The 24,760-nt window shown below is 42.4% G+C and overlaps 1 protein-coding gene across 1 annotated transcript in view; it reads right to left on the reverse strand.

Annotated features, from left to right (window-relative positions):
- Positions 1-4,871: 4,871 nt before the first annotated feature.
- FGF9 (fibroblast growth factor 9) overlaps positions 4,872-24,760 on the reverse strand; it is a 30,442-nt gene continuing 10,553 nt past the window's right edge. Inside the window, exon 3 of the mRNA XM_009890619.1 lies at positions 4,872-5,725. Coding sequence (XP_009888921.1) covers positions 5,480-5,725 — 246 coding nt within the window. The 3' untranslated portion in view covers positions 4,872-5,479. The remainder of the gene's footprint in view (positions 5,726-24,760) is intronic.

Here is a 24,760-nt window from a genome sequence, read left to right on the forward strand (position 1 = left end):
GAGTCTAATTCCAGAATTCTTTTGACTATGTTGTAGTTGCTACTTGCGAGTACTGCACATAAAAATAACTTTCCTCGACCTAAAGGAAAAGGGAAATTTATATTTTTTTGCTGTGAGGTGAAACCCCTCTGCATCACTAAGCAATATAAAGCTAAAATTTACTTTATACACGGCTCTGCATGACAGGATATTTGTGAACGTGTGTTCAAGAGGCAGATGCGGGTTTAATAAAGCCAGTATGACTTGAGGATAATTTGAAAAGATCTCTCCTATGATAACAACAACGTACAATGTATTAAGGCACAAATGCTGTTGTAGCCCTCTGGGTGATAGCTACAATAAGACAAGGTCATCCTATGGCCTATGCCAGCTACTCTGAGCACAACAGCAGAATCTTTGTAATGCATGTGATCCTCTGTCCTAACCCAGAATCACATGGAAACTTTCCTGCCCCAGTGTTCAGACCAGAATAACTCTGAAAAATTGGACAAAGACAGCTGGACTTCAGAAATAATAAATGAAAAACAAAAGAATCTTTTCCAATATCATCAGGTAGAAGAAAATGCATGTGAGCTATTAAAGATATAGAACCATCGGGAAAAACAGCAACAAGACTGGGTTTTATAAACACCTTTGTGGGTGGAACTTGATTATTACTCTAATTTTTAATTTCCTGAACATCAAGAAACATTTTCTGCTTTCAAACTTCACACAACTGAGCTGACAAGACACCTTGGGCAATAGGTGCATTGTTTATAATCACTAATTGTCTGTCTTATCCTTGATGGATAAATTTTATAAATCAGGCTAATTAGCACTTAAGATCCTAATTAGCCATGCCCTGCTCACTTCACAATGCGAAACTGTTCAGCAACAAACTCTAGGGTAGGCTGTTCCAGCTTCTTGACCAAAGGAGATGAGGTTATACTACTGGTACTTTAGGGGCCAGACAGCAAAACCACCTTGTAGTGTTATGGTAAGGTGAAAGATAACATCAAGGCGGGACAGAACTGACCTGTGAGCAACCCAGGGAGAGCTCTAACAGTTTAAGAACAGAGATAAAAGTCTGAAAACCAGAAGTTTTCTGGTTTCTATTCTCAGATAAGTAAATGATACGCCATGTGGAAAACATTGAGGACGATGTTGTTGGTTACTTCTTCCCCCCAGATTCCCTACCTACAAATACGGCTGCCTACACATACACAGCTACATGAGCAAGGGCTGAGTTTCCAAGATTTCATCAGCATTTCAAAGAATCTGAAACCTCTGATTTCTGCAAAACAAACTGCAGTTTAAGGAGCCTGGCCATATCCTCGTCTCCATGTTTGCTAACGTACCTCACAGGGTCCTTGTGAGAATTCACTAGCTGTGACAGGAGTTCACACAAAAAGGTATTCAGCATGGCTCACAGCCCATCTATTTCTACTCCTATAATCATGGGTAACAGAACCGGACCTTATACTCCCTTTTTTACTTGATACAAGAGTATGCAGATCAGAGCAAGCTAAGAAGATGATTAGAGGGACTCTGAAAGGCATGCTACAGATGCATCTTCTCTTACCTCCTGCGGTATTCTGTCTCCAAAGAAACTTAGAGACTGCCTTAGAAGTAGTATCTTCAACTCCCTCCTATCTATATGTTTATTAAACACACATATGTCTTTTTCCAGAGGGACAATAGCAATGCTTGACTTCTTACATCAGAGAGTCCTATCTTCAGCCTCCACATGTTACACCCAGTCATTTATAAAAGATGTCTTTTTTTCCTTCCGGAAACTGGCAGGCAGTTTAAGTTCTGCACTGACCGGTGACAATTTAAGACAATTTTCCTCTGATTTTTCTCTTTCCTCTCTCTGCACTGCCCAGTTCTGTGAGGTTTCATCCACCCCGCTTAAGTTTGGGAGCACTGCCTGACACATTACCAGACGCAGCTCAAAACCAGCCCGTACAATAACATTGCTCTGGATCTCCATCACCTTTTTGCCTATGTTGCTTGCCCAGACAGATCTGCTTCAGGTGAAATGCTAACACAATTCTTGCCAAAAAAGATATCCCCCCACTTTTTTCCAATTTAGCAAAAAGACAAAAAATATTGATGGGTTTGGTCTTCCTGGAATTTTCTCACACCCTTTCTAGGAAAAAGAAAGGACATATTTTTGCAATCCCATTATTACATGTGTGCATGGTTATAAGAAAATGCTCTGAAGGGACATCAAGCAAATAATACCAATTTTCAAAATTCTATAGCAATGTATTTATACAAATTACAGAATTCTGTATGTATTTACACACCATTACAGAATATCAAGTAAATAACACCAATTGTTCCTTTGTTTTTCCCTTAGATTTTTCTTCAAGTGAATTTTAGTGCTCAAGAAAGGTGCCAGATGGACAGCACTAGAAAATGAAGACTTGTGTTTGTCCCCAGCACAGGAGGAGAGGCACTGCAAGCCTCCCCGCTTTGCCATGTCAGCTCTCTCCAGCCCTGTTTTAGCAGGATCTCGTAAGGAGCGGGAGGGCAACCGTACCCTTTCATGCCTCGGCAAAGGAGCTAAGCAACACCCGGGTGACGATGGCTTTGCCCATCCACCCCCACCCCCGCCAGCAAACAAACAGAAATAACTCATTTTACACAAGGGACTGAACAGAATCTGTTGTTCGCTATCCAAAACAGGCTGAATTTGACCCAGTGAACCTGCAGGGAGTGGCAAACTGCCAGCTCCTGGACCATCCAGTCTCGCAATAATGCCTATGTTAAATTACATGTTTCTGTATTTACATAAAGTCAGTATTTACACAACATTATGGGTTATTTGAGTAAATCGGTTACAGTTTATTTATATGGACTGCCATAAACTCATAACATTTTTCTTGGGTTTAATCCTTTCTTTAGAAAAATACAAAAAAAAATAAATTAAATAAAACATGTTAACTAGTAGTAATGATTTGCCTATGACTAAAAATCCAAGTTGAGTTAACATTAAGACTCAAACCGTGGCCTAGTATTGTGGCCTCAACTCATAGGATTTTTAACCTTTGTGGTTAATTTCCCTGTTTATGTCAGATTTACTGAAAAAGCAGAGTTGTAACCCCCCCTTCTTGGGTAGGATGGATCTGTTTAACACTGAGCAATGAACCCTAGTCCTCCCCAGAAGCTCGCCACCTTCTCCTATGGTCCAGCACCGCTTTGCACCACCAGGACAAATGATTCAGCACCCGGTTGACCCACAGCAGCCAAACTGCCTGCAGGTCTCAGCAGCTCCCAAGGGTTAAAAACAAACTTGTGGGCTGCAGTCAAAGGCTGTAAATTCCCAGGCAATAACAGTCCCTAGACAAGTATGTCTACCTGTATCCTACAAATCAACTAACGTCATTTACGTGTCTTTATCATTCATAAACAATTATAATAAAATGCCACATTTTATTAAAGATTACTGATATCGCTGGTTGAGACGTGGCCCCTCCTACCTGCTCGAGTACTGAAGGGCCATGTTCGTTCAGGACACCAAGCCAGAGGTTATTCCAGAACAGAATTACATTTCAAACAATATGTATCGCATGGACGAGAGTGCCTGAGAGCAAAAAATACTTAATTACGAATAGGCTACAAACTTATGTGTAGCTCCTCCAGAGTCTATCTGTGCCGAACCTCCCTCTGCACACAGCCAGGGGTGGCAGGACCAGCCGCGCTCCCGGCAGATCCAATGGCAAAGGCTACACTCAACGGCACCGAATTCAAATCCTAAGGGATAAAGCAACTACAAAATGCATTTGTCATATGGACCTTACGTGATTTTTCTTTCTTTTTTTTTTTTTTCCTTCAGGGTACTGGGGAAAAAATGCCTCTTTCTAAGGGTTAATTCCCCAATGTTAACTGCTAATCAATGTGTTTGTGTGCTTAACATAAAATGCTACAATTCCTTAATTACATACTGTCAGCTCACTTACAGTTCATGAATATCTGAAGGTACTTTAGGGAAAAAAAAAAAAAAAAACCAAGTCTAATACTGTCCCCCTCATTGACATTATTGATAGAGATTTATTAGTTTCATTTTGCAAGTTTTACTTTAGGAAGGGTGCTAATATCGTGTATTATGACAGTTCGCACTGAAAGCAATTTTCCATAAAAGATGTTACAATGACCCCTATGGAACTCATATATTTTCATAGTAGATAGTCAAGTGCACAAATAAACATGTTTACAAGAGTGATCCTGTTAACCTGGTTCTTGCCCTCTGAAACCATTATGTGCTATTTGTGGAATCGTAAAATTAGTACAATTGTTGATATTACTTATGTTGTTTCTGGCATTCTGCTTTAGGAAAAAAAAAAAAAAAAGCATATTTATCATTTAGCTTTGGTATAATCTGCAATAGGTTTTAACAAGTAGAATATATTCCAACCCCTATATTTTCCACAGCTGTGAAGTTTACAATGATGTAAGAAGTCACTTTATCAGAGAGGAAATATTACAGACACAGAAAAAAAGTTGAAGACCCAGTTTTCTCTTTAATCCTCTGGGGGCAAGCTATGAAACAAGCAGTCAGAAGAGTGAGGACTCAGTGTCATGAGTGGTGTGCATACTTGTACAATAAAACGGGCACAAAAGAGATTGTCGCCTTTAGTACATGAGGGTCACTAGAATTTATTATTATTATTATTATTACCTTTTTATTGTTGTTTTTTTTTTTATCCATGCACCTTTATATTTACTTGCATGAATTTACCACAGGTTCATAGTGGCCTTTGCCATTTTAATGCTTACAGAGCCTAAAGCTTCCAAAATGCCTATCTGGCCTGTACATATTTCATTAAAAATAAACTCTATATAATAAATAAATATATAAAATAAATAAAATGTTGCCTTTGGAATTTCTATAAATAAATTTAACTTTTTATTTTTATTTTTTACTAAGAGGTCTTTGCTTTAAACTCAGTGGGGTGAGACCCACAGAGCAATTAACTGAAAAGTCTCTTGTTTAAGTAAGACTGCACCCTCCATGCCTTTGTAAATGCAGCGTACACTTGAGCAGGCCACCAGCCAAAAATCCGGATGAATCAAAGTATGGCAGCTATGCTGATATATGACGAAGTACAACTGATCAAAAATTTAAAAGCGTGTCTATTCCCCAGCATGCATCAGGCCTTCCTCCTCCTCCTCCTCCTCCTCGGCTCCTCTCTCGCGCGCTCTCACTCCCATTCATCCTCTCCCTTTCTCTCTCTCTCTCGCACTCACTCTCTCGCGCTCCCTCTCGTACTAAATCAAGCGAGTGGGCATAGGCTCTCCTCCAGGAGGACAAACCTTTAAGTGCAGAACAAAATCAGCATGTTCCATCCAAGCCTCCATCATACATTATGCATGCGACAAAGTTTGGCAACAGTGGAGCTGATGTGATGACACAGCTAATCAATAAGAACCCACCGCATGAAACCTTTATAGTGGTTACTTTTTAAGGGCTCAAGTGAAGGAATTGTCTTTGTCAACTTTGGCTTAAAATATCCTTATATAGTTCCGGTACTTTCTCAGGGTCCACTGGTCTAGGTAAAAAATGTGTAAATTTTTGATGCCGTTTAGTCCTAGTCCCTTCTCTTGGAGTCCCATCTTTATTTAACGCAACGTAGTATCGCCTTCCAGTGTCCACGTGTTTATATAGATTTGATGAATATGTGTTATACCAGTTTTCTTCAAACTGCTCTCTGAATACACACTCCTGGGTTAATTTTTCCTATGGAGAGAAAAGAAAAGGCAGTAAGAAGATAGACACAAAAATAATTTAAAAAATATGTTATAACTAATTGTTATTATTATTATATATTATATAATATAATATTATTTATTTTATATAATAAAGAATTTAAAATATTTTTAAAGAATTGCTGTTTTCACAGCTTGAAATCAGTACCTCCTTTCTCAATTTGCAAAATTAACCATTTCAATATTCCCAGTGCTAGCTAAGTAAAACCATTGCTGGGTATTTCATTAAGCAGTCACAAAGGCAGATAACTCTATGTAAAGCAAAAATGATTCTCCAAAAGCCTCATTGCCCAAATCAAAATAGCAATGGGGCTTTGAGCGACCTGGAAGCAGAAGGTGCCCCTGCCCAAGATAGAGGGGTTGGAACTAGATGGTCTTTGAGGTCCCTACCAACCCGAAAAATTCTATGATGCTGTGATTCTAAAACTGAAAACAGACATTTTAATTTCGGATCATTCCCAAGCAGTTCACGAGACATTACTGGACTTGTATAACAAACTCAAACAAACAGACATAAATAAAGAAAACTAGCACAGGTTTGCAGGACTGTTATACAATTTAGGGCCTTAAAATCTCTATGTCCTTTCATTGCATGGGGAACTCAATACATTTCAGTCATTTAAAAAGATACAAAATGAACCTTTCATTTGGTTCATTACTTGTATCATAGAACCACAACCTAAGAGACCTTCAAACAGAAGCACAAACCCCATGTGCTGAGATGAAATTAGGCAAGGAAACTCCTCCAGGCTTGCTTTATTAGGGTTGTCCTTGTGTCTTGTCCTACTGATGGGACCCACTGAAGAATCATAGAATAGTTATGGTTGGGAGAGACTTTTAAAGGTCATCTAGTCCAACTCCCCTGCAATGAGCAGGGACATCTTCAACCAGTTCAGGTTGCTCAGAGCCCGACCCAACCTGACCTGGAATGTTTCCAGGGATGGGGGATCTACGATCTCTCTGGGCAACCTGTGCCAGTGTTTCACCACCCTCGGTGTAGAATCATAGAATTGTCTAGGTTGGAAGGGTCCTTTAAGAGCACCAAGTCCAACCATCAGCCTAGCACTGCCAAAACCACCACTAAACCACATCTCTAAGCACCACATCTATCTGCCTTTTAAATACCTGCAGGGATGGCAACTCCACCACTTCCCTGGGCAGCCTGTTCCAATGCTTAACAACCCTTTCTGTGAAGAAATTTTTCCTAGTATCCAGTCTAAACCTCCCCTAGCATAACTTGAGGCCATTTCCTTTTGTCCTATCGCCTGTTACTTGGGAGAAGACACTGACCCCCCCCTCGCTACAACCTCCTTTCAGATAGTTGTAGAGAGCAATAAGGTCTCCCCTCAACCTCCTTTTCTCCAGGCTAAACACCACCAGTTCCCTCAGCCACTCCTCATAAGACTTGTTCTCCAGACCCCTCACCAGCTTCATTGCCCTTCTCCGGACATGCTCCAGCACCTCAATGTCTTTCTTGTAGTGAGGGGGCCAAATCTGAACACAGTATTCAAGGTGGGGCCTCACCAGTGTAAAAACTTTCTTCCCTGTACCTAGCCTAAATCTTCCCTCTTTTAGTTTAAAGACATTAAAGACATCAACCATTCATCAGATCCCCCTGCCACAGACTCCCACTCCTTCCAGTTCACCCACTTAGTCTGTGTGTACTCCTCTACATCGTTTTGGTCTAAATAGATGGGGTTTGACTAAAAAGCAGCCACTTGATAACTGGATTCATTTTAGGAAAGACACAAGTGACTGAGCAAGAAGACTGGAAAAAAGGTGGCAAGCTCTAGCATGGAAGAGCTGACAAAAAGATGGGAAAAATAAGCCTGGAAATATTATTTTCAGCTAGCAGAAAAAATTTAATAATGATAATTTTTTTTGTAACAAGAGTTCTCACTTGAATAGCACTCACATCAACCGAACAGCTTCAAGGTGAGGATCAATTTCTAATTATTACAAAATTATTACACAACACAGACTTCTATGCATGTGTTTTACAGACATTATATCTTAAAACGGTGCATTTACATAGATACACAGAGAAGGGAAAAATGGAGACCAAGGCCCAAATGCAGCAAAGCATTTACATCACCTAAGTTGTAAATGTGTGCCTGAACAAAACTAAGGAGCCACAGCTCAAGCTCCAGTGCCCCCAGGAAGCCACCATCCACAGCTTAATCCAGGAGCTTCCCAAAACCCACCATCACTGAAGCTTGCAGCTTGCCCTGGGGCTGCAGGTGCCTTTGGGGCCACCTCTGCTGCTCAGGACTCAGCTCAGAGCCCTTTCCCAAAGCAACATCCTTCAACCCAGATGTTTCCACTGCTGCTTTGCATGGCAAGCACGCTGCTCCCAGGATGGAGCTCCTCAGCCTACCAGGGTTGGGGACCAGGGTCCCAGCCAGGTCCAAGGAGCCCTACGCACCTTACAGGAGTCACTCAGGGACTACCCCACACAGGAAGAGCAACCCCTGCACAAGTCGGGAGAGCAAGTCAGCACCCCTCTGCACCCCTACGAACTGGCTACTGGGCACAAAACCAGGGCCCCAGTGCCTAAAGGTTTGGGATTTAGAGGTTTCTTCTAAATTCAACCTATGGAAACTCCCGTGGGCAAGAAAGGCAGCACATAAGCAGCTCCTGCCTTCACTTCTAGTGGGTATTGGGAACCTCATCACCACTCAGGAAGAAGAAACACTCCACAGGACCAGGTTTTGGATGTTAAACGCTTCAGTATTCACTATGGCAGCAGCCATGTCCCTGTGCGAATCCGAGTGGCTGCAGCATGCACAGTGGCAGGAGGAGCCTCTGGTGGAGGAGAAGCCGGGAGTCCCATCTCGCGCACCCTCTCCTTCACTTCGACCAGGAGACTTCCTTCCCTGCGGGTCCAGCTGAGCCGCGCATGTGGAAACACGAGCACGTGCGCAGGCCAGCTGTATATAACATTTTATTTTAGAGGCATTTCTGACTATAACATTTCTAATGTGCAAAGTAGCTCAAACACAGCAACATTCCATACCGGTTATAGGGAAAAGCAGCACAAATCTGTTTGTATTAAACCCTTATCTATGGGCCAGATTTTGCAGCCTCCTATTGATAATTGCTTCTATGTCCTTTGACAGGTAGAAACTGCAGCAGCAATGAATTTTACTGGACCTCAGCAGCAGCTGAAAGTTACACACATTTCAGAGCCCCTTGTACAGCCTCAGTGTACAAACTATTATAAAAACTATTCAGCTGCTGTGAAGATTGTCTTTAAGTACAGCTTTCATTAATGTTTTATTTTGCGTGAGGTTTAAAATCACTTTGTTTGCTTTAAGGCAGAAGCAGATGCTAAGGGGTATTATATGCTGGGCCTATAGGTCCACAGGGAAAGAGAAACTAACTCACATTGTTTTCCTGCTCTCAGAAGGCAATAGGATCACATGACAAGCACTGCAGAAGCACTCCCTGCTAAAAATAGCAACATTTTAGGAAGATATTTCAGTCCTGTCTTGAATTCATTAATTATTCACTTCATCTGCATTTTTTTTTTATCATCATCATAAATTTCTATCTTTGCAAGAACAGTACTTCCCCCCATGCCCTGAAGGAGAAATTTTAAAATAGCCTCTCTTTATCTGGCAGGTTTGATGGATCGTGGCAGTGCTGTGGTACACTTAACCAGCAGACCTGAATAAGGGGGTTTGCACTTTTCTGCACTCTGGATGAGTTCAATGGATTTCAAGCTTACAAATTCAATCTTTATTTTGCAAGCTTATCTTGTTTTTACTTCACATCCTCTTACAACACAGCTACATCTCTTTTGTCCTTCAGCAAAATTCTCAAAAATTCATGTATAGACAGTAGGCAAATACTTCAACATGAACTTGACAAAGCAATTGGGATGCAGGTTCAGATACGTAGGGACACTAACACTAACAATCACACTTTCAGAGAAGTGAAATATTTTCTTTATAAATTCGTCAAACCATTTCCTTCTAGGAGACCTAGAAATTCTGGTTATAGTCAAAGACTACAGGAGAAAATAAGTGCTGGTGACTTTGGATCAGGCCCTGTAAATAATGTGGGGACCAAAATCCCAGCATATCCTTCTTCCCATGCCCTGGGAGATCCTTACAATAGTGTCTCACCTAATACCATTACAGACAGAAAACAATACCCACTGCAATAATCACCTATGTAGAATCATAGAATCACAGAATCGTTTAGGTTGGAAAAGACCTTTAAGATCACCAAGCCCAACTATCAACATAGTACTGCCAAAACCACCACCAAACCATGTCTCTAAGCACCACATCTATCTGCCTTTTAAATACCTGCAGGGATGGCAACTCCACCACTTCCCTGGGCAGCCTGTTCCAATGCTTAACAACCCTTTCTGTGAAGAAATTTTTCCTAGTATCCAGTCTAAACCTCCCCCAGCATAACTTGAGGCCATTTCCTTTTGTCCTATCGCCTGTTACTTGGGAGAAGACACTGACCCCCACCTCGCTACAACCTCCTTTCAGATAGTTGTAGAGAGCAATAAGGTCTCCCCTCAGCCTCCTTTTCTCCAGGCTAAACACCACCAGTTCCCTCAGCCACTCCTCATAAGACATTAATCTAACACTGCCAAGTCCACCACTAAACCATGTATTACCACAACACTACTTAACACTACCTTACACTCATGTTTTGAGCCCACATGCCTTTATTCAAGCCAGAAACAAGCATAATACAGGGGTGAGGCTGGTCCATCCTGTCAACAAACACTTTCTCGCCTCACCAGCTTAGGTTGGGAAAGTCTTGCTGAAAGCCAACTCTCCCAGTATGGCAATGAGACACTGTTTCCCGATCACAAGTGGCTTACATTTCCCCTTCTGGCTATGACTTTTAGAAAGTCCCTGTACACTCAATTGAAAAGCAAGATTTAGCCCTAGAATACAACAATTTTGGCCTACTTTTATTCTAGCAACTGACTTCTCTATCATTTTTCCAGTGCCAATATTTCCCTGCACCATTCTTAATGTCACTAGACATCTTTGTCAAAGGCTGACACAAATACCAAACATACCCAACTGGAACAGCTATGGAAAGTAACCTGCGTTCCTGTGAAAGGGGAGGCTACCTGCCTTAATCAAATCATTTAATTCAGGGGCCAAATATGGAGGTGGACTCAAAATTATACAAATTAGACATTGAACCATGTACTACTACATGTTTTCTATGAGGACTGTTTGTGGAGTATTCCACTATAAAGTGGTTCATTCTCTCTTTACTACATTTCCACGCATTACCTGTTTGGGTTTGTTTTAACCCGTTATTTAAGTTGGAATGTACAAATAATTGAATTGTGCAAAGATGCACATATCACAAGGGTGGAAACTCAAAGTAGATTTAATTCAGAAGTCTGCTAATGCCTGGTCAGTGTTAGCAAGCCCAGAAATCCTTTCCCTTCCTACATTCTCCACCATCTAAACAGGGAGAAAAATAATTATGTTATCCTATTTCCAGGTAGATCTATTAAAAGTGAGACTGTAAATTAATAAAGTAGTTACAGCCATCACAACAAAAGATTTGCCAGCTTGTTTAAAAATAGGTATCACTATGAATCATCTAATTAGAAATAAGTGGAAATAGGCAAAATACATGTACACTGCCCAGAGAATGGTTTCATGACTCTAAAGAACAGCAAGACGTTTGTGCTGCTTAGTAGTTGAAAGCACAGTACAGGGTCCTATATAAAACACATCAATATTCTTTTTTCTTTTAAATAACCTTACAGAGCTAAAACTCCAATTTATTTTGTAACCAGATCATCATTCCTAAAATCACAACAAATACATTTCATGTCTAGCAAACTATTCTGTTCTACCCCACCTATATTTTTCCCTTTTGCAAACTGCTACTGGTACTTCAGAAGAAAACACCTAATCCAGAAGTCCAAACAACCCTTAACAAGAAGTATATCTGACGTAGTCAGCACTTCCTACATACCTGCTGCACGTTATCACCATGTTAATCCACCCTGACTTAATAAAATCAAGTTTAAGTAGATAGTCTCCTAAATAAGTTCATGCAAATCCCTTATTATGGCTATATGATGTTAATAAAAAATGCACATGCAGTGAAGAGAAACAACAAAAGAAAACCCTATTCTCTTCCGAAGTGGGTTTCTTTGTTGGTCTGCCTACAAACACACACATTTTTACATGCAGTTGGCCCTTCCCATGCGGTAATGCAAACGGCCTCTAGAACACACTATGTTCAGCTAATAATTAACACTCATCCAGAGTTGTCATAAATAAAGGTGTAGTTTAGCATTTGCTGTGGTGTTGTCTGATCTCCCATGCCAAGCCTGTTTGTCTCTGGCTGAGCGGACAACCTTCAGCCACAAAGAGAAGCCAAACACCGGTTTCCGAGCAGTGCCACTTTCCTTTCCAAGTTAGGCAGCAGTGCCAGGCAAGCTCTGCACATCGAGTATATGGCTCGGTGAATGTCACGGGGTTTTCTTTGAAGAGTTTCTCCAAGCAGTGTTTTTTTCAGCATGCTTTGTTTAATAATTTGATAGAACATGGTAAAAAATAGAAGGGGGAAAGAAAAAAAGTCTACCAAAAGGACTAGCCGACTGGGGTTTTGTGTTTCTGTCAGTGATTCTCCATGAGCACTTCAGAAAGACAGCAGGAAACCCTGCAGGGCCAGAAGAAAGACCAAGCAAATAGCCAGGCACCCACGCTGCCACTCACGTGCATTTCATATTCCATGGCACTTTATATAAGAGGAGGGAAATTAGGCAAGGATATCCTGGCAAAAACACAGTTGGGCAATTGCATTTTCCCTCCTTGAGGTCACCTTGTACTTTCACAGACATGAAGTATTCATCTTAGTTCCTCCTCCTAAACTTCTGATTAATTTGTATAAAGTCTTTATTATACATAAATCCACACACACCAAAAAAAAAAAAAAAAGTGGCTGTTTTGTATGGCTGCGATGGAGCAGTTATGAGAGTGCTTAAAGATTAATATCTTTCATACAAATTGCTTGTTAAGTTCCCAAGACCTGGCAGAACCTGGTCCCCTTGGGTGCATTATCACCAAGAGCCACAATAGCTACACAGATACAGACACCATGGTGCTTCCACGTCCCAATGAAGGCACCAGAAAAGCAGAGCTTCCTGAACAAAGCAAGCAGACTCCAGCATCAACAATAAAATCCCCAGAGGCTGTCAGTGCAGCAGAGATTTCATTGCTTCACCCTTTTGCCCCTCTCTTGCCCCTCTTTTCCCACTCCATGCCCTCCACACCATCATGGACCTCCTCTGGAGGCACCAGATGGGGATCCAGCAGTACGCTATCCCAGGGTTGTTTACAGAACTCTTCTGACATGAGCCACAGGAGGATGAGATGCCAATTAGGCCTCCATCCATTTTTTGCCACTGCCAAATCCACAGCTCTTGCTTTTACTGATATCCACTCCTTTGAGATTTCAAGTTTGCAGCATCTGTCAAGCTTTAAGCATGCCCTCCCTGGACATGAAATCATTATAGGAAGAGCAACCCCGCTGTGCCTGAGCTCGCATCTGCCAGCACAGACTGCCTACCAGCAGCCATGCTTATGTCCGTGAAGGTTTGATTTAGATCTGCCCCGCCAAGTGCATTAGATGAAAACTCATTTTCACCTAAACACCCAGGGTCTGCTTGGGCTGCTGTTGGAAGTCATGACAAAGCTCCAGGGACAGGCCTCGGGCCACGTAAGATGTCACAGTGCCATTTCTCTGTAAGCCAAAGAGCTTCCTTCTCCACACCACAATGGAGCAGGACCAGGAGGAAGTCAACTCTTAAAAAACAAACAAGCAAGAAGCAGGTGTGTTCCCCTCCCTTCCACGCCAGCAGGACCGGGCCCATACTGTGCCGTTTACTAGTCACACTTCTGACCTCTATTTTATTTTTGGTTTCTCTGGCACAATCAAGAACTGCAGTCATCAATGTTATCTAAGCATCTAATTCATAACGCTTGGCTGAACCCTTCCAAGAATCAGACAGCAAGGTGGTATGCAATCTGATACAGGGGCCAGAGCCAATTTTTAAAGAAGACAGGAGAAAAGTTCCCATCAGCTTAAATGGAACTTGGATCAGGCTCGCAATGATAAAAAGGCAACAAATATTTTAAGACACTAAAAGAACCATTTCAGGCACGCTCAGATTTACTGAAAGCTGTAACTTGACCTACCCCGGCTCCCCACTCCACAAATTCTCTTCTATCAAAAGACAATTTGTATGTCAAACCAGTGCTGTTATCCTACAGCTACACACACACTCTTTAGCCTGAAATACTAGTTAAGCTTTTAACTGAATAGTGATTTTTAAATAAAACATGTTTTCCTCAAATACAACCAAGATGAAGCATTGCATCAAAGCGTTTTGTCAGTACTCTTCACTTTGTTTTGTAGTTCTCCAAGCACAGAATGCCGGGTTAAAGGAAAGATAGCCCTCCTTCAGCAGAAATTGCTGCCTTTTGCAGGAGCAGCTAAACTCACACGCTGAAAGACATTGTAAAGTGGGTGATAAAAAGTACTTGGTATGCATGATTCTCTACACTCTGTCCATACCCCCCAAACTGGATTTATCCATCATTAGAGAAGCACCTTATCCCTCAGCTACAAGGTGTCATCATAAAAACAGCAGAATGCTCAGGGCCCTTCATAAAACACTTTGCCATGGGGACCAAATAATTATAATACATATGTAGTGATAAAAATGGACACTATAAAAGTACTTCATGTTTTATTCTTGCAGCGAGGTGATTTAGTCAAGGACTGATGAACAAAAGCCTGTCTCTGTATTTTGGTATTGGTTTTAGGTAAAACTACCTGATAGGTACTAGTTCAGAGACCGGGGACATTACTGACCACATTGTCATTCTGGATGGGGGTCTTCAAACAAACAAAGCATCACAGGCTATTGCATTTTGGAAAGATCCAGTTCTCCTCACTGAAATGTCAAACATCTGTTGGAGTCTTGGAAACCGATAAATTTGCCAGAGAGATTTTAAAATCTACAGTGCTTTGGTGAGCAGTACAGCAAAGAGCCGGTGGTACTTTAATGTCTTTACCCAGCAGGACTCGATTGCATATTCAGTTTAAGTTGTTTAAAAATGAGGCCTTTTAATTTCCCACCTTTTTTGGTTCACAAAGGCAGGCCAGCATTTCAAAGAGTTGCTGCTGACAAAAAGATGTCACATTTGCCCTTTTAGACAGCCGTGCTCCTCTGTTGGCAAACATTTCTCATAAGCAGTCTCTCCAGAGATGACTTTTTGGACCCTTCCCCCATTCCTTTTCTTAGAGGCAATCCCACCATAAAGTAATGGATCTAGATACACAATTTTTAATATTTCACTTTCTGAGTAGGACAAAAAAGATTTCCCTAAGATTCCTCAGAAAATCCACATCTTTGATGCTGCTATGCTGACTTTGGTTTTCAGTGACACAGCTGACCGAGCCTCTGGGAAACACTGGAGGAAGTCGGGTGACTCGGCTGCTCCGCGAGCCCCCTACTCCTCACACACACATCAGCAGAGCCTGTCTTTCAATGGGTCAAACTTTAGCCATGCAGCTAATTTCAGCTTTGATGAAAGAAGTTGTCAATCTGACTGAAAAAAAAAAAAAAAAAGATATATAATAACAACTTCAACAGAATTGGTGATTGAAGAGCTCAAAGACCAAGCAGTTGGTCTACCAGGTACCAGCTGCACATGGACCTTCCAAAGAATTCAGATTTTTAAAATACAAAGGAAAAAAAACCTGATGATTTGGGTTAAGCTTTACATCATTTTTATTTTCTAAAATGACTCAAAGCACTTTCCTGAAGCCTTCTCCAGTAAGTTTTCTGTTCCGAGTCCAGATTATACGACAGATGCTGTCCTAACAAAGGCATCAGCAGGCCAAAATTCCCTTGCTGTTCAAAGGCAATAAACTTTTACATGTTAAAAGACTGTCTTTAGATTGCAGACTCTTATGGGCAGGAACTCTGTCTAGATTTAGGTTTTTAAAATGATGAATACAGTAGAGCTCTTATCTTGATCGGGGTCTGCTGACACAACCATAAAATTAATAGGTGGTTTTACAGAAGCAGGTCCAATCCTGCTTCCATTAAATTCAGTGGCATTTCAAACGTAACAGAATCAAGTCAAAATTTCTCCTGAGTCACAGTTACAGTGTCTCCATAATTGTGTTGAATTCAAAGTGTAAAGTTTAGCAGATTAAAGATGCACAGCCTGGGCCAGAGCTCAAAAGCTTGCAGCATCCACACTAGAAGCCAAGTTTTTCCTCAGCAGCAGTCGTGGAACACAGATATAAAATCTGATCTTCAAACCAGAAGTAACAGCAGAGGTCTGCCTTTACAAAAGGAATGAAAAAGAAAGCAAAAGGCTTTATAAAAGGGGGAAAAATGGATTTGCACTGTAACAAGCTTTATTTCTTAAGCTTTTTGAATGCGACACAAATGAACTGCATTAGTGTACATCACCAAATCAGCCTGAGCGCATTCAAACTGCAAAGCAAATCTCAACCTAGACAAAATCCCTAATGAAGTCCCCGCAGGGCAGACTTTTTCTACTCTGTCTTTGAAAATGATGAAAAATAAAGTGGGAAAAAACCACGTTCACATCCCACTGGCTCCTGAGTCAGAAACAGAGCACATCAGATCTTTATCTGATGCAGCGAATAATCCCCAAGCATATAGCAGTATGTCACTGCTGATGATGCTCTTTTAGCATGTCACTTCAACATGCTATTCTCAGATCAACTGAAGATGCTGAACCTTTTCACACCTCCGTATGGTTAACACGGCTGGCTCCCGAAATGTTCAGGACTGCAGCGACTGGGGAGCTACACAACCGCAAAGAAGTGAATCTGAAGACATTAAAGCTGAACATGCCCCATGCTCGCTCGCTGGGTAGGATTTGGGTTTAGGATGCAGCGATGCCACTGTAACAGCCACCCACTGCCAACAGCACTGTACTCAACCCCTCTCCTGTTCCATACTGCAGCTGACTCCCCCATTGAGCATGAGTGGTTGCCCAAACAAGCAACAAGCCAGCTCAGGGAACTAAACTGGCAGAGAAGCAACTCTTTAAAAAAAAAAAAAAAAAAAAGAGGCAAGCTTTCTTCTGTGTCTTTAGATTCCTAAATTAGCCTCCTGATGGGTCAGAGGAGTGCTGGTGTCGGAGCAAGGAAGGGAGCAGAAGCACGCAGCGGAGGCAGGGAACCAAGACTGCCCTTTCTGGAAGAGGGCTTCTGCAAGGTGTGAGATCACCTTGGCTGTCTCGTCAAGTAGCACCTCTAATCTCCTGTTTTTGTAAGAATACAAAATTCCATACGTATTTAATTAGGGGAAAGCAAGCTATTGAATTAAAGTTCAAGATCTTGCTTTATCAAAGTTTAGCTTTATACACATATATATGCTTAATTTATGTAGGAGATACTCTAACTCTTTCCTGTCCCAGGCATGTAGTGAGAATCCAGATTCAGCACAGAATCACAGAGACCAAGGTAAGGAGATCACTGAGGGTTTTCCCTCTTATAAAATTATCCACAGACCTAATATGCATCTGGAATGAAGTCCTCCAAGGAAAATCAAAGACATGAGGAACAGTGTAGTGTCTATCCCACAGGACACTACTCGTAGCTGTTCCACTTTGGTGACAGGTGTCACAATCTGTCTGATTTATTAAACTAAGACTTAAGTCTGTTTTTAAGAACCACAGTAGTTTCAGTTTCACACAGAGCTTTCTTCCACATTACCTGTGTTAAGCATACGGATGCACCTATCAATTCTTCCCACGGCAGTATCCACATCTCAAAAGACATCTCTTGTTCTACAGAGTCCTTCATATCTTGCTATCATTTTGCTGATATGTTTGTGGTTTCTGGTGCCTGTGAGGAACTCTATTTAACAGTATCCACCTTGCAGCAAGGCTGCCCATCCAAATTCAGAGAGAGGCTATCAGCAAAGATGAAGTAGATGAGGTTGTGGACAAATCTTCCCAAGGAACTAACTTTTCAGGGCTTTTCTCAGATCTACACTATCCACAAAGACAATGTCCACAATCACACAGCTGTTTCCTTCCATGGAGTGCAGAGAGAAAGAAGTTTACACTTCATCTCCCACCTCCCTGAAAAAATTCTGCAGATCAGCTCAAAATCTCACTTCCTCATAACCTGAAACTTCCTAATTACCCAGCCAAAGCTTTCTTGTGACCCATTCAAATCAATTTGTTCTTGTCCTCTATTTCAAGGATGTGTTTTTTCTCTCTTTGGCATTAAATGTCAATGTATTTACAGAGACCAAGAGTGTACCCTCTGTTTTCATTCTACAGGCTAGATAAAACAAGGTCTTTAGAGTCTATCATTTTATAGTCTTTTCATCCCTCTGACCATCCCAGTAAGCCCTTTCTGCACCTGTTCCTGTTTCAATTCATCGTCTGTAACACAAGGGACCATAACTGCACTTTGCATTTGGACTAGATCCTACTGGTGCCATATGCAGTGGTACCAGTAGAGCTCTCCATAAGCGTCACGTGTAAGCATTTTTAGCACTTTAGATCATCAAATCCCTTCTGAGAGGCACCCTTCTATGCTGAAAATACTTCCCAACTTCACAACATCTGCAAATTTCAGTAACATAGTACTACTTTTTTTACGACAAGATGTTTAATGTCCCTAATAAAACCAGGGAATAAAACAAGCCCAAGGACCAATCCATAAAAACTCTACTAATAACTTCACTCCAGTCTTACACTTTTCAACACTCCCCATTGCTGTCTTCCCTTCAGTTCTTTTGCCATTTATCATACAAATCAACTGTTAACACCCATTTTACCTCCTGTAGCAAATTGTCTCTTCTGATGGGTCATACCTAACACAGCCCTGCGGATCAGTGCAACCATAATTCCCATTTCTAGAAAAAGAAATGCCTACCAAAACCAAAATATTACGCTTGCCTGAAACTATTCATCCAGCTCATCTTGCACGTAATTCCAGGCCCTCCTATATTCCATCACACAAAAGCATGTTCCTACACCCCAAGCAGAACCCAGATGAGACAGAGCCCTGCTGCTTCCCAGGTTGTGGTCCCAGCCAAACACAAACCACACGGCCAGAAATCCACAAACACGTGAGGCTGCCAAACACCTGCATTTCCTCTGAAAAAAGCACTCCCTCCCTTCGCCCAGGCTTGCTCCCACCTTTGCACCACATCTTGCAGTGACCTGGAGGGGAACCACCGTGGCTGAAGACAGCCCTTCTGCTTGGCCAGATTGTTTTCCAGTTCCCCGCTTCAATTCACCGGGCAGCAACAGAAACACTTGTGCCAGCAAAAGGGAGGGGATGGATCATTGGAGGGAGAACACCCACTTCTTTTAGCAGTGGTGTCAACTGCCCCCGCTCCCTTTGTTCATCACATGACAGGGAATCCCCCAGCCCCGTGGTACCACCCCAAGGAGTCTGTCGGAAATACGAGCTAGCCCAGTTAGCACGTTGTGCAGCCACATTCAGGCTATATTACATTTGCACCCCCACTTGAATACAGTGTTTACAAAGACTCCTGTTCCCTTTTCATTTATGTAGCTTTAAATTTTTTTTTGTCTTATATTTTAATATGTTTCAAGGCCCCCGTCAGCTTCATTGCAGCTATTTCCATTTTATCCCCATGCTTCTATACCTGTAAGACACGTGCTCTTCTGCACCCTGCTCTTCTCCCATTCCTCGCAGACCATCTGCCAAGCACCCACAGCCCGTGAGACTAAAAAACCTTCCAGGCAGTTTCACCCTTGCTGAGTTATCATTTCCACAGGATTTCTACATCTCTGACAAAGTTTCGAGTTTCCTTCACATTCAGAGCCACAAGCACCTTTATTGAACTGGTTCTCTTCAGATCTCAAAGTTTGCTCTTTCAAATTAGTTCCAGGCCTGATTGTTGTAACTCTTCTGCTTAAAGTGGATTTACTTAGGAAGATGCGAGTCACTCTTACTGCTAAAAGACACCATCAGGTTTTTGATCATGGGAATGCTGGGTTTTCATGAGCAATGCTGCTCGTGCGGAAAGCCTGGCGGCTCCTCGCAACTCAGCCACCCCAGGAACTGCCCTCTGCCTCTCCACAGTTTGTACCATTGAGCAAAAGGCACTCTACCATTTTACACACAAGCAGAAGGGTGTTAAACCTGCTGCCATAGCCATTATTCCTCCTGGGACTTGACCACTGTCAGCCTAGAAGTCTGCGCTTTCACTCACCATAATTGCATTTAATTCTCTCTCCAAAAATTCTGCTGTGCTGCAACTGTCCTGTTTCCAGGCTCACCTCAGCCATAGGCGCCTGCATGTACACTGACGTACAGATAATCCAGATTTAAAAAAAAAAAAAAAAATCAATCTGAAGCCTACAGAATCCCTTTAGATTGGAGGTGTTTAACACTAACAGGAAAGTGTGAATGATACTGCAGGGTAATTTATTTATCTACCCTATTCTCAGATATAGGCAGTGACCATATACTTCACTCAAATGCTGTTCCCAACATGCACCTTCAACCTGTGTTTTTCTTCACGTTGCTTCCGTGCACCTTGACCTACCATTTGAAGGGCTGAACAATTCCCTTCCCTTATTTGCACGGGAACATAAAAGATATTTTTAGAACACAGCAAAACAAATCCTTACCTACACCAAGCAATTTTCAGTAAACTACAAAAAAATTGTCCCTTTTCCCTCAAAAAACTTCTGTTGCCTGTCTTTATAGCCACATAGTCATTCCAGGACTGTGAGGACCCAAACAAAAGCACAAAACACTGCAGGTGCAGCCCTGCTGGGACAATAAAGAGGCATATCGTCACCTCCCCACACACTTACTGGGAAAACATGTTTCTTCAAGGACAGTACTCTCTCTCTCTCCTCCCCCAACCTCTCCCCAGTAATTTTGGGAGCAAAAGGCAGGTTTAGTGTCCCAAAAACATTGGGACAAACAAGTTTTCGGTTAATTTTTTGAAGGACAGCAATTTATTACCCTGTTATAAGCAGTCCTAAATCTAACTTTGCTGCACACACCCTGTAAGTCTGAAACCCAACAGTGAGGAGCCTCCATCCCTGGCTCCAGATCTGGGCTCTTCAGCTCTGTCCCAGCTGCTCTGTGGGCACATGAAGCCTCTCTACCCTCCCCTCTCCTTCCAAGCACTCCTAGCTCGCTCTCTCCCTTCCTCAACCACTCTACCATCTTCCCTCCTGCTTTCCTCCGACCCCTGGCACAGCTCCCCTTGTAACTGCTCCAGATTTTCCGACTCCCAATTTTCCTCCTGAGCATCCAACCTGAGCTGCCTTTTGCCACCTGCCAAGGACACAAGGAACAATGGAGACACCAATGTTTCATAGAATCATAGAATGGTTTGGGTTGGAAGGGATCTCTAAAGATCATGTATTCCATCCTTCCTGCAATGAGCAGGAACATCTTCAACTAGATTAGGTTGCTCAGAGCCCTGTCCAACCTGATCTTGAATGTTTCCAGTGAGGAGGCATCTGCAACCTTTCTGGACAACCTGTTCCAGTGTTTCACCATCCTTACCATAAAAAATTTCTTCCTTATATCTATTCTGAGGAGTTGGGCAGGTCCGTGCCCATGGGAGATCGGTGGGGCAGGAATGTCAGCAGTGGAATGTAGCACAGCTTTCTACAGCCGGAGAGCCTGGGATAGGGAGGGCAGCTGAGGTGAGGGTGTCCCATGGTCCTGCTGTGCTCAAGGTAGCACTGGATTGCCTGAGAGGACAGCCTGGGATGGGAACAATGGGTACCCCGTGGTGCGGGTGCTCATCACTGCCTGCCATGTGGGTGCTGGCTGGTGATGTTCCCAAGGGCAGAGGTACAGGGCAGCATGAGGGTGGCGACAGCCCATGAAGGTCATACGACTGATCAGAAAGACCTCCCTCACTCCACAGCATGGCACCGAGGAGCACAGCTAAGACACATCGGCTAACACTCTTGCCAGAAGTGTTGGCAAGAGCCGTTTGGTACTTGGGAAAGAATAAGGTCTTCGTGTCTCATCTTAACACCCTTCAGATACTATCTGTAGTTTGGATTTTTCCTCCTTTCCAGTGACAAGCACAGTAGCTGTTGTGAAACACGATGAGTCATAGCTGCAGGCTGCGAGGGGAAGGCAAGGTAAAGGGAGAGCAGGAACAGAGCAAGACGGAAGGGAAAGCTGCTGTCAGTCACCAGCCTCCAAGTCATCGCTACGTGGCTACCACTGGCTTCTCCACAGTACCACATACATTTATCTTCAGCTTTCCCTCATCCCGTGGGATGAGAAGGAACTTCAGAACAACCACCATATGTTATATGTTGCTGCCTGAGAGCAGCATGAGAGTCACCAGGCCTTTTTAACCAGAAGACGCAATGGAAAGTGGCCCCCGTGACAGTGGCAAGTTGGGAAGAGTGTTTGTCAGGCAGCTGATCTAGGAGGAAAGCAGCACGTTGAGAAGGCCAAGAGGAACATGTCTGTATCAAGATACGCTGAAACTGTCTTTACTGTTGCCTTTTATGAAAATTGGCAGCGATCACCTATCCTGGCTGCTCTGCTTCACCATATGTCCCATCTCTAGTGGCACCACAAATATGCTGGGAAAAATCTTCCTGTGCCAAATGTTTCAAACACAAATGTAGAAGGATATAAGTCTTTTAGGTAGCTGATTTGATTCACACCTAATGTATTTTTCATGCAGTAATTTGAATATAAATATGATACTGTTGTGAACACAAGGCATCTATTCCCACAGTGTGAAGCACTGCAGTACTGAATGCTTGCAGAAACACACCTGCTTAGGTCCACAATACTGATGCAGAGCAGGACCAGGTATTTCTTAGGCTGATATACAGTTGTGCGTGAGAAACAGTTTTCCCACCTTAGAAAACACATTTGCAGCCTTGTAAGTGTACCTGCTCCATGACAACGCCAATGCTATTCACAGCCACTAGTGAAGAAACCAAGACAGAGAGACCCACCTCCCTGCACAGGCAGCACAAGGACAACTTGCCGGTGCCAGGGAACAGTCCGACACCAGTGACCGCCCCGCTTAATTCAGGTGAAAAACTTGAACCTCAATCTGTCACATGTCAGCCTCAAAACTAATTTCACTTAACTGATCTTCTCTCTCACCATAAAGAGAATTCTGTGCTGGATTGTGACTTGCTTCTGGTTCAAACTGTGACATTTATTCCCAACAGAGAACTTCATTTTCAATTAATTGCGCTTTTTTGACCAAAAGCAAAACACTGTCACTTAAAAACGTCCAGCCAATTCTACACAAAAATCTGCTCTGAGGCCTGCTTATCTCAGTGTTTCTACCAGAGCTGACAGTTGCTGAAATATAGGCACTAGGATTGCTGGTGTTGACAAGGCTTTAAAGCATCATCACACTGAGTAGCCATTAGAGGTTGTATTTCATTGGAAGTAATGTAATTCAATTACCATCACTCTCTAGTATGTGCCATCTCTGGAGGCTGACAATAAGCCATACCATCCATCAGATTTTAACCTGAACTTTGCATTCTGGCCCTATGGATTGCCAGTTCTCCATTATGAATGGCTTCATATTTTTAGCGTCATTTCTTAGGGAAAAGAGGTTATCCAATTATACTGTACATCCATCTGCCTGCCTGTCCGTCCTTCCTTAGCTTTTCAACCACACTCAATCAGGAGGCAAAGGTCTTCAAGAAAATTAAGTTCCTATCAGTTTTGCGACTAATCAGAGGCAGGGTAAAGAAGAGAAATCATTTGGGAGTGGTGAGCTATGTAATCCCTGCAAACTTACAACAGTGAGCATGGACAGCTAACACTGTCTCTTTCTCCATGCAAGAAACACAAAAGGATGGGGAATTTGTGTTACTGAAGGGACAGAAGGTCAGGGAGACCCATGTCTTGGACTGTGAGACACAAACCCCTAGGAAAGCAGGCTCCTTTAAAACATGGAGCAACTATTTTATTAATGCAGTGAGCTTAGTAATTTACAAATAATTTCTTACACATATTTCTTCAGCAAAGAATGTTTTGAGTAATTCACTGGTCAAACATATTGCAAACACCAAATACAAATTGCACAGAAAAGTGATGTAACGTTTGCTTTCCCAAGTCTATGCGTTTAACTATATCAATAACCACATTTTCTTTTCCTGAATATCTGAAGTGTAGAGTAATTGATTCACTATGTTTATCTGTTTAAATTATTACTTTTACTGATGATTACCAACATTACTGATTCATATTACTGTTGTTCTTCTGCCTTTTTGCTGCCTAACTGAACCATAAAAGTACTCATGACCTCACCAGTTCTGAGTACCATACACCAGCTGCACGAGGATTGGGACTTATGACAACTTACTCACTCCTCACTGGCAACTTGTTTACATCTGTCATAGCATCCATTCCCTTTCTCTCTTCCTCACCATCCTTCCAACCTTTTCCTCCTCATATTGCCATTTATGCTAACTCCCTTCTTGTGGCCTTTCCCACTCACTGGTTCTCACCATCTCTGCATCTCCCCTTCTCCTCCACGTCCATGCATTCTCTGTCTCAGCCTTGCCCCTCATTCTACCACCTCTTTTTCTGCCTCCCACATACACTGTCATGATCTGTACCTTCTGGCTTCCTCCCCTAGCCTGCTCTTTGTTCAGAAGATATCACAGAATTTTCAGAGTTGGAAGGGACCTCTAGAGATCATCTAGTCCAACTCCCCTGCTAAAGCAGGATTGCCCAGACCACATTACTCAGGACTGCATCCAGGCGGGTTTTGAAAATCTCCAGAGAAGGGGACTCCACAACCTCCCTGGGCAGCCTGTTCCAGTGGATTTGAAGCTCTATTTGACTTCAAATTAGAGTATGTGGGGGAAGAAACAAATATTTTATGAGCAACTGCTATGTGTATCAGCAAAGTTTAATGAGTTAAAGAAAAGAACTTACTAACTTCCCTATTGTACCATTCTTTTTTTTTTTTTTT

The sequence above is a fragment of the Charadrius vociferus genome, unplaced genomic scaffold, assembly GCF_000708025.1.
Source record: "Charadrius vociferus isolate BGI_N301 unplaced genomic scaffold, ASM70802v2 scaffold278, whole genome shotgun sequence".
NCBI classification, from domain to species: domain Eukaryota; kingdom Metazoa; phylum Chordata; class Aves; order Charadriiformes; family Charadriidae; genus Charadrius; species Charadrius vociferus.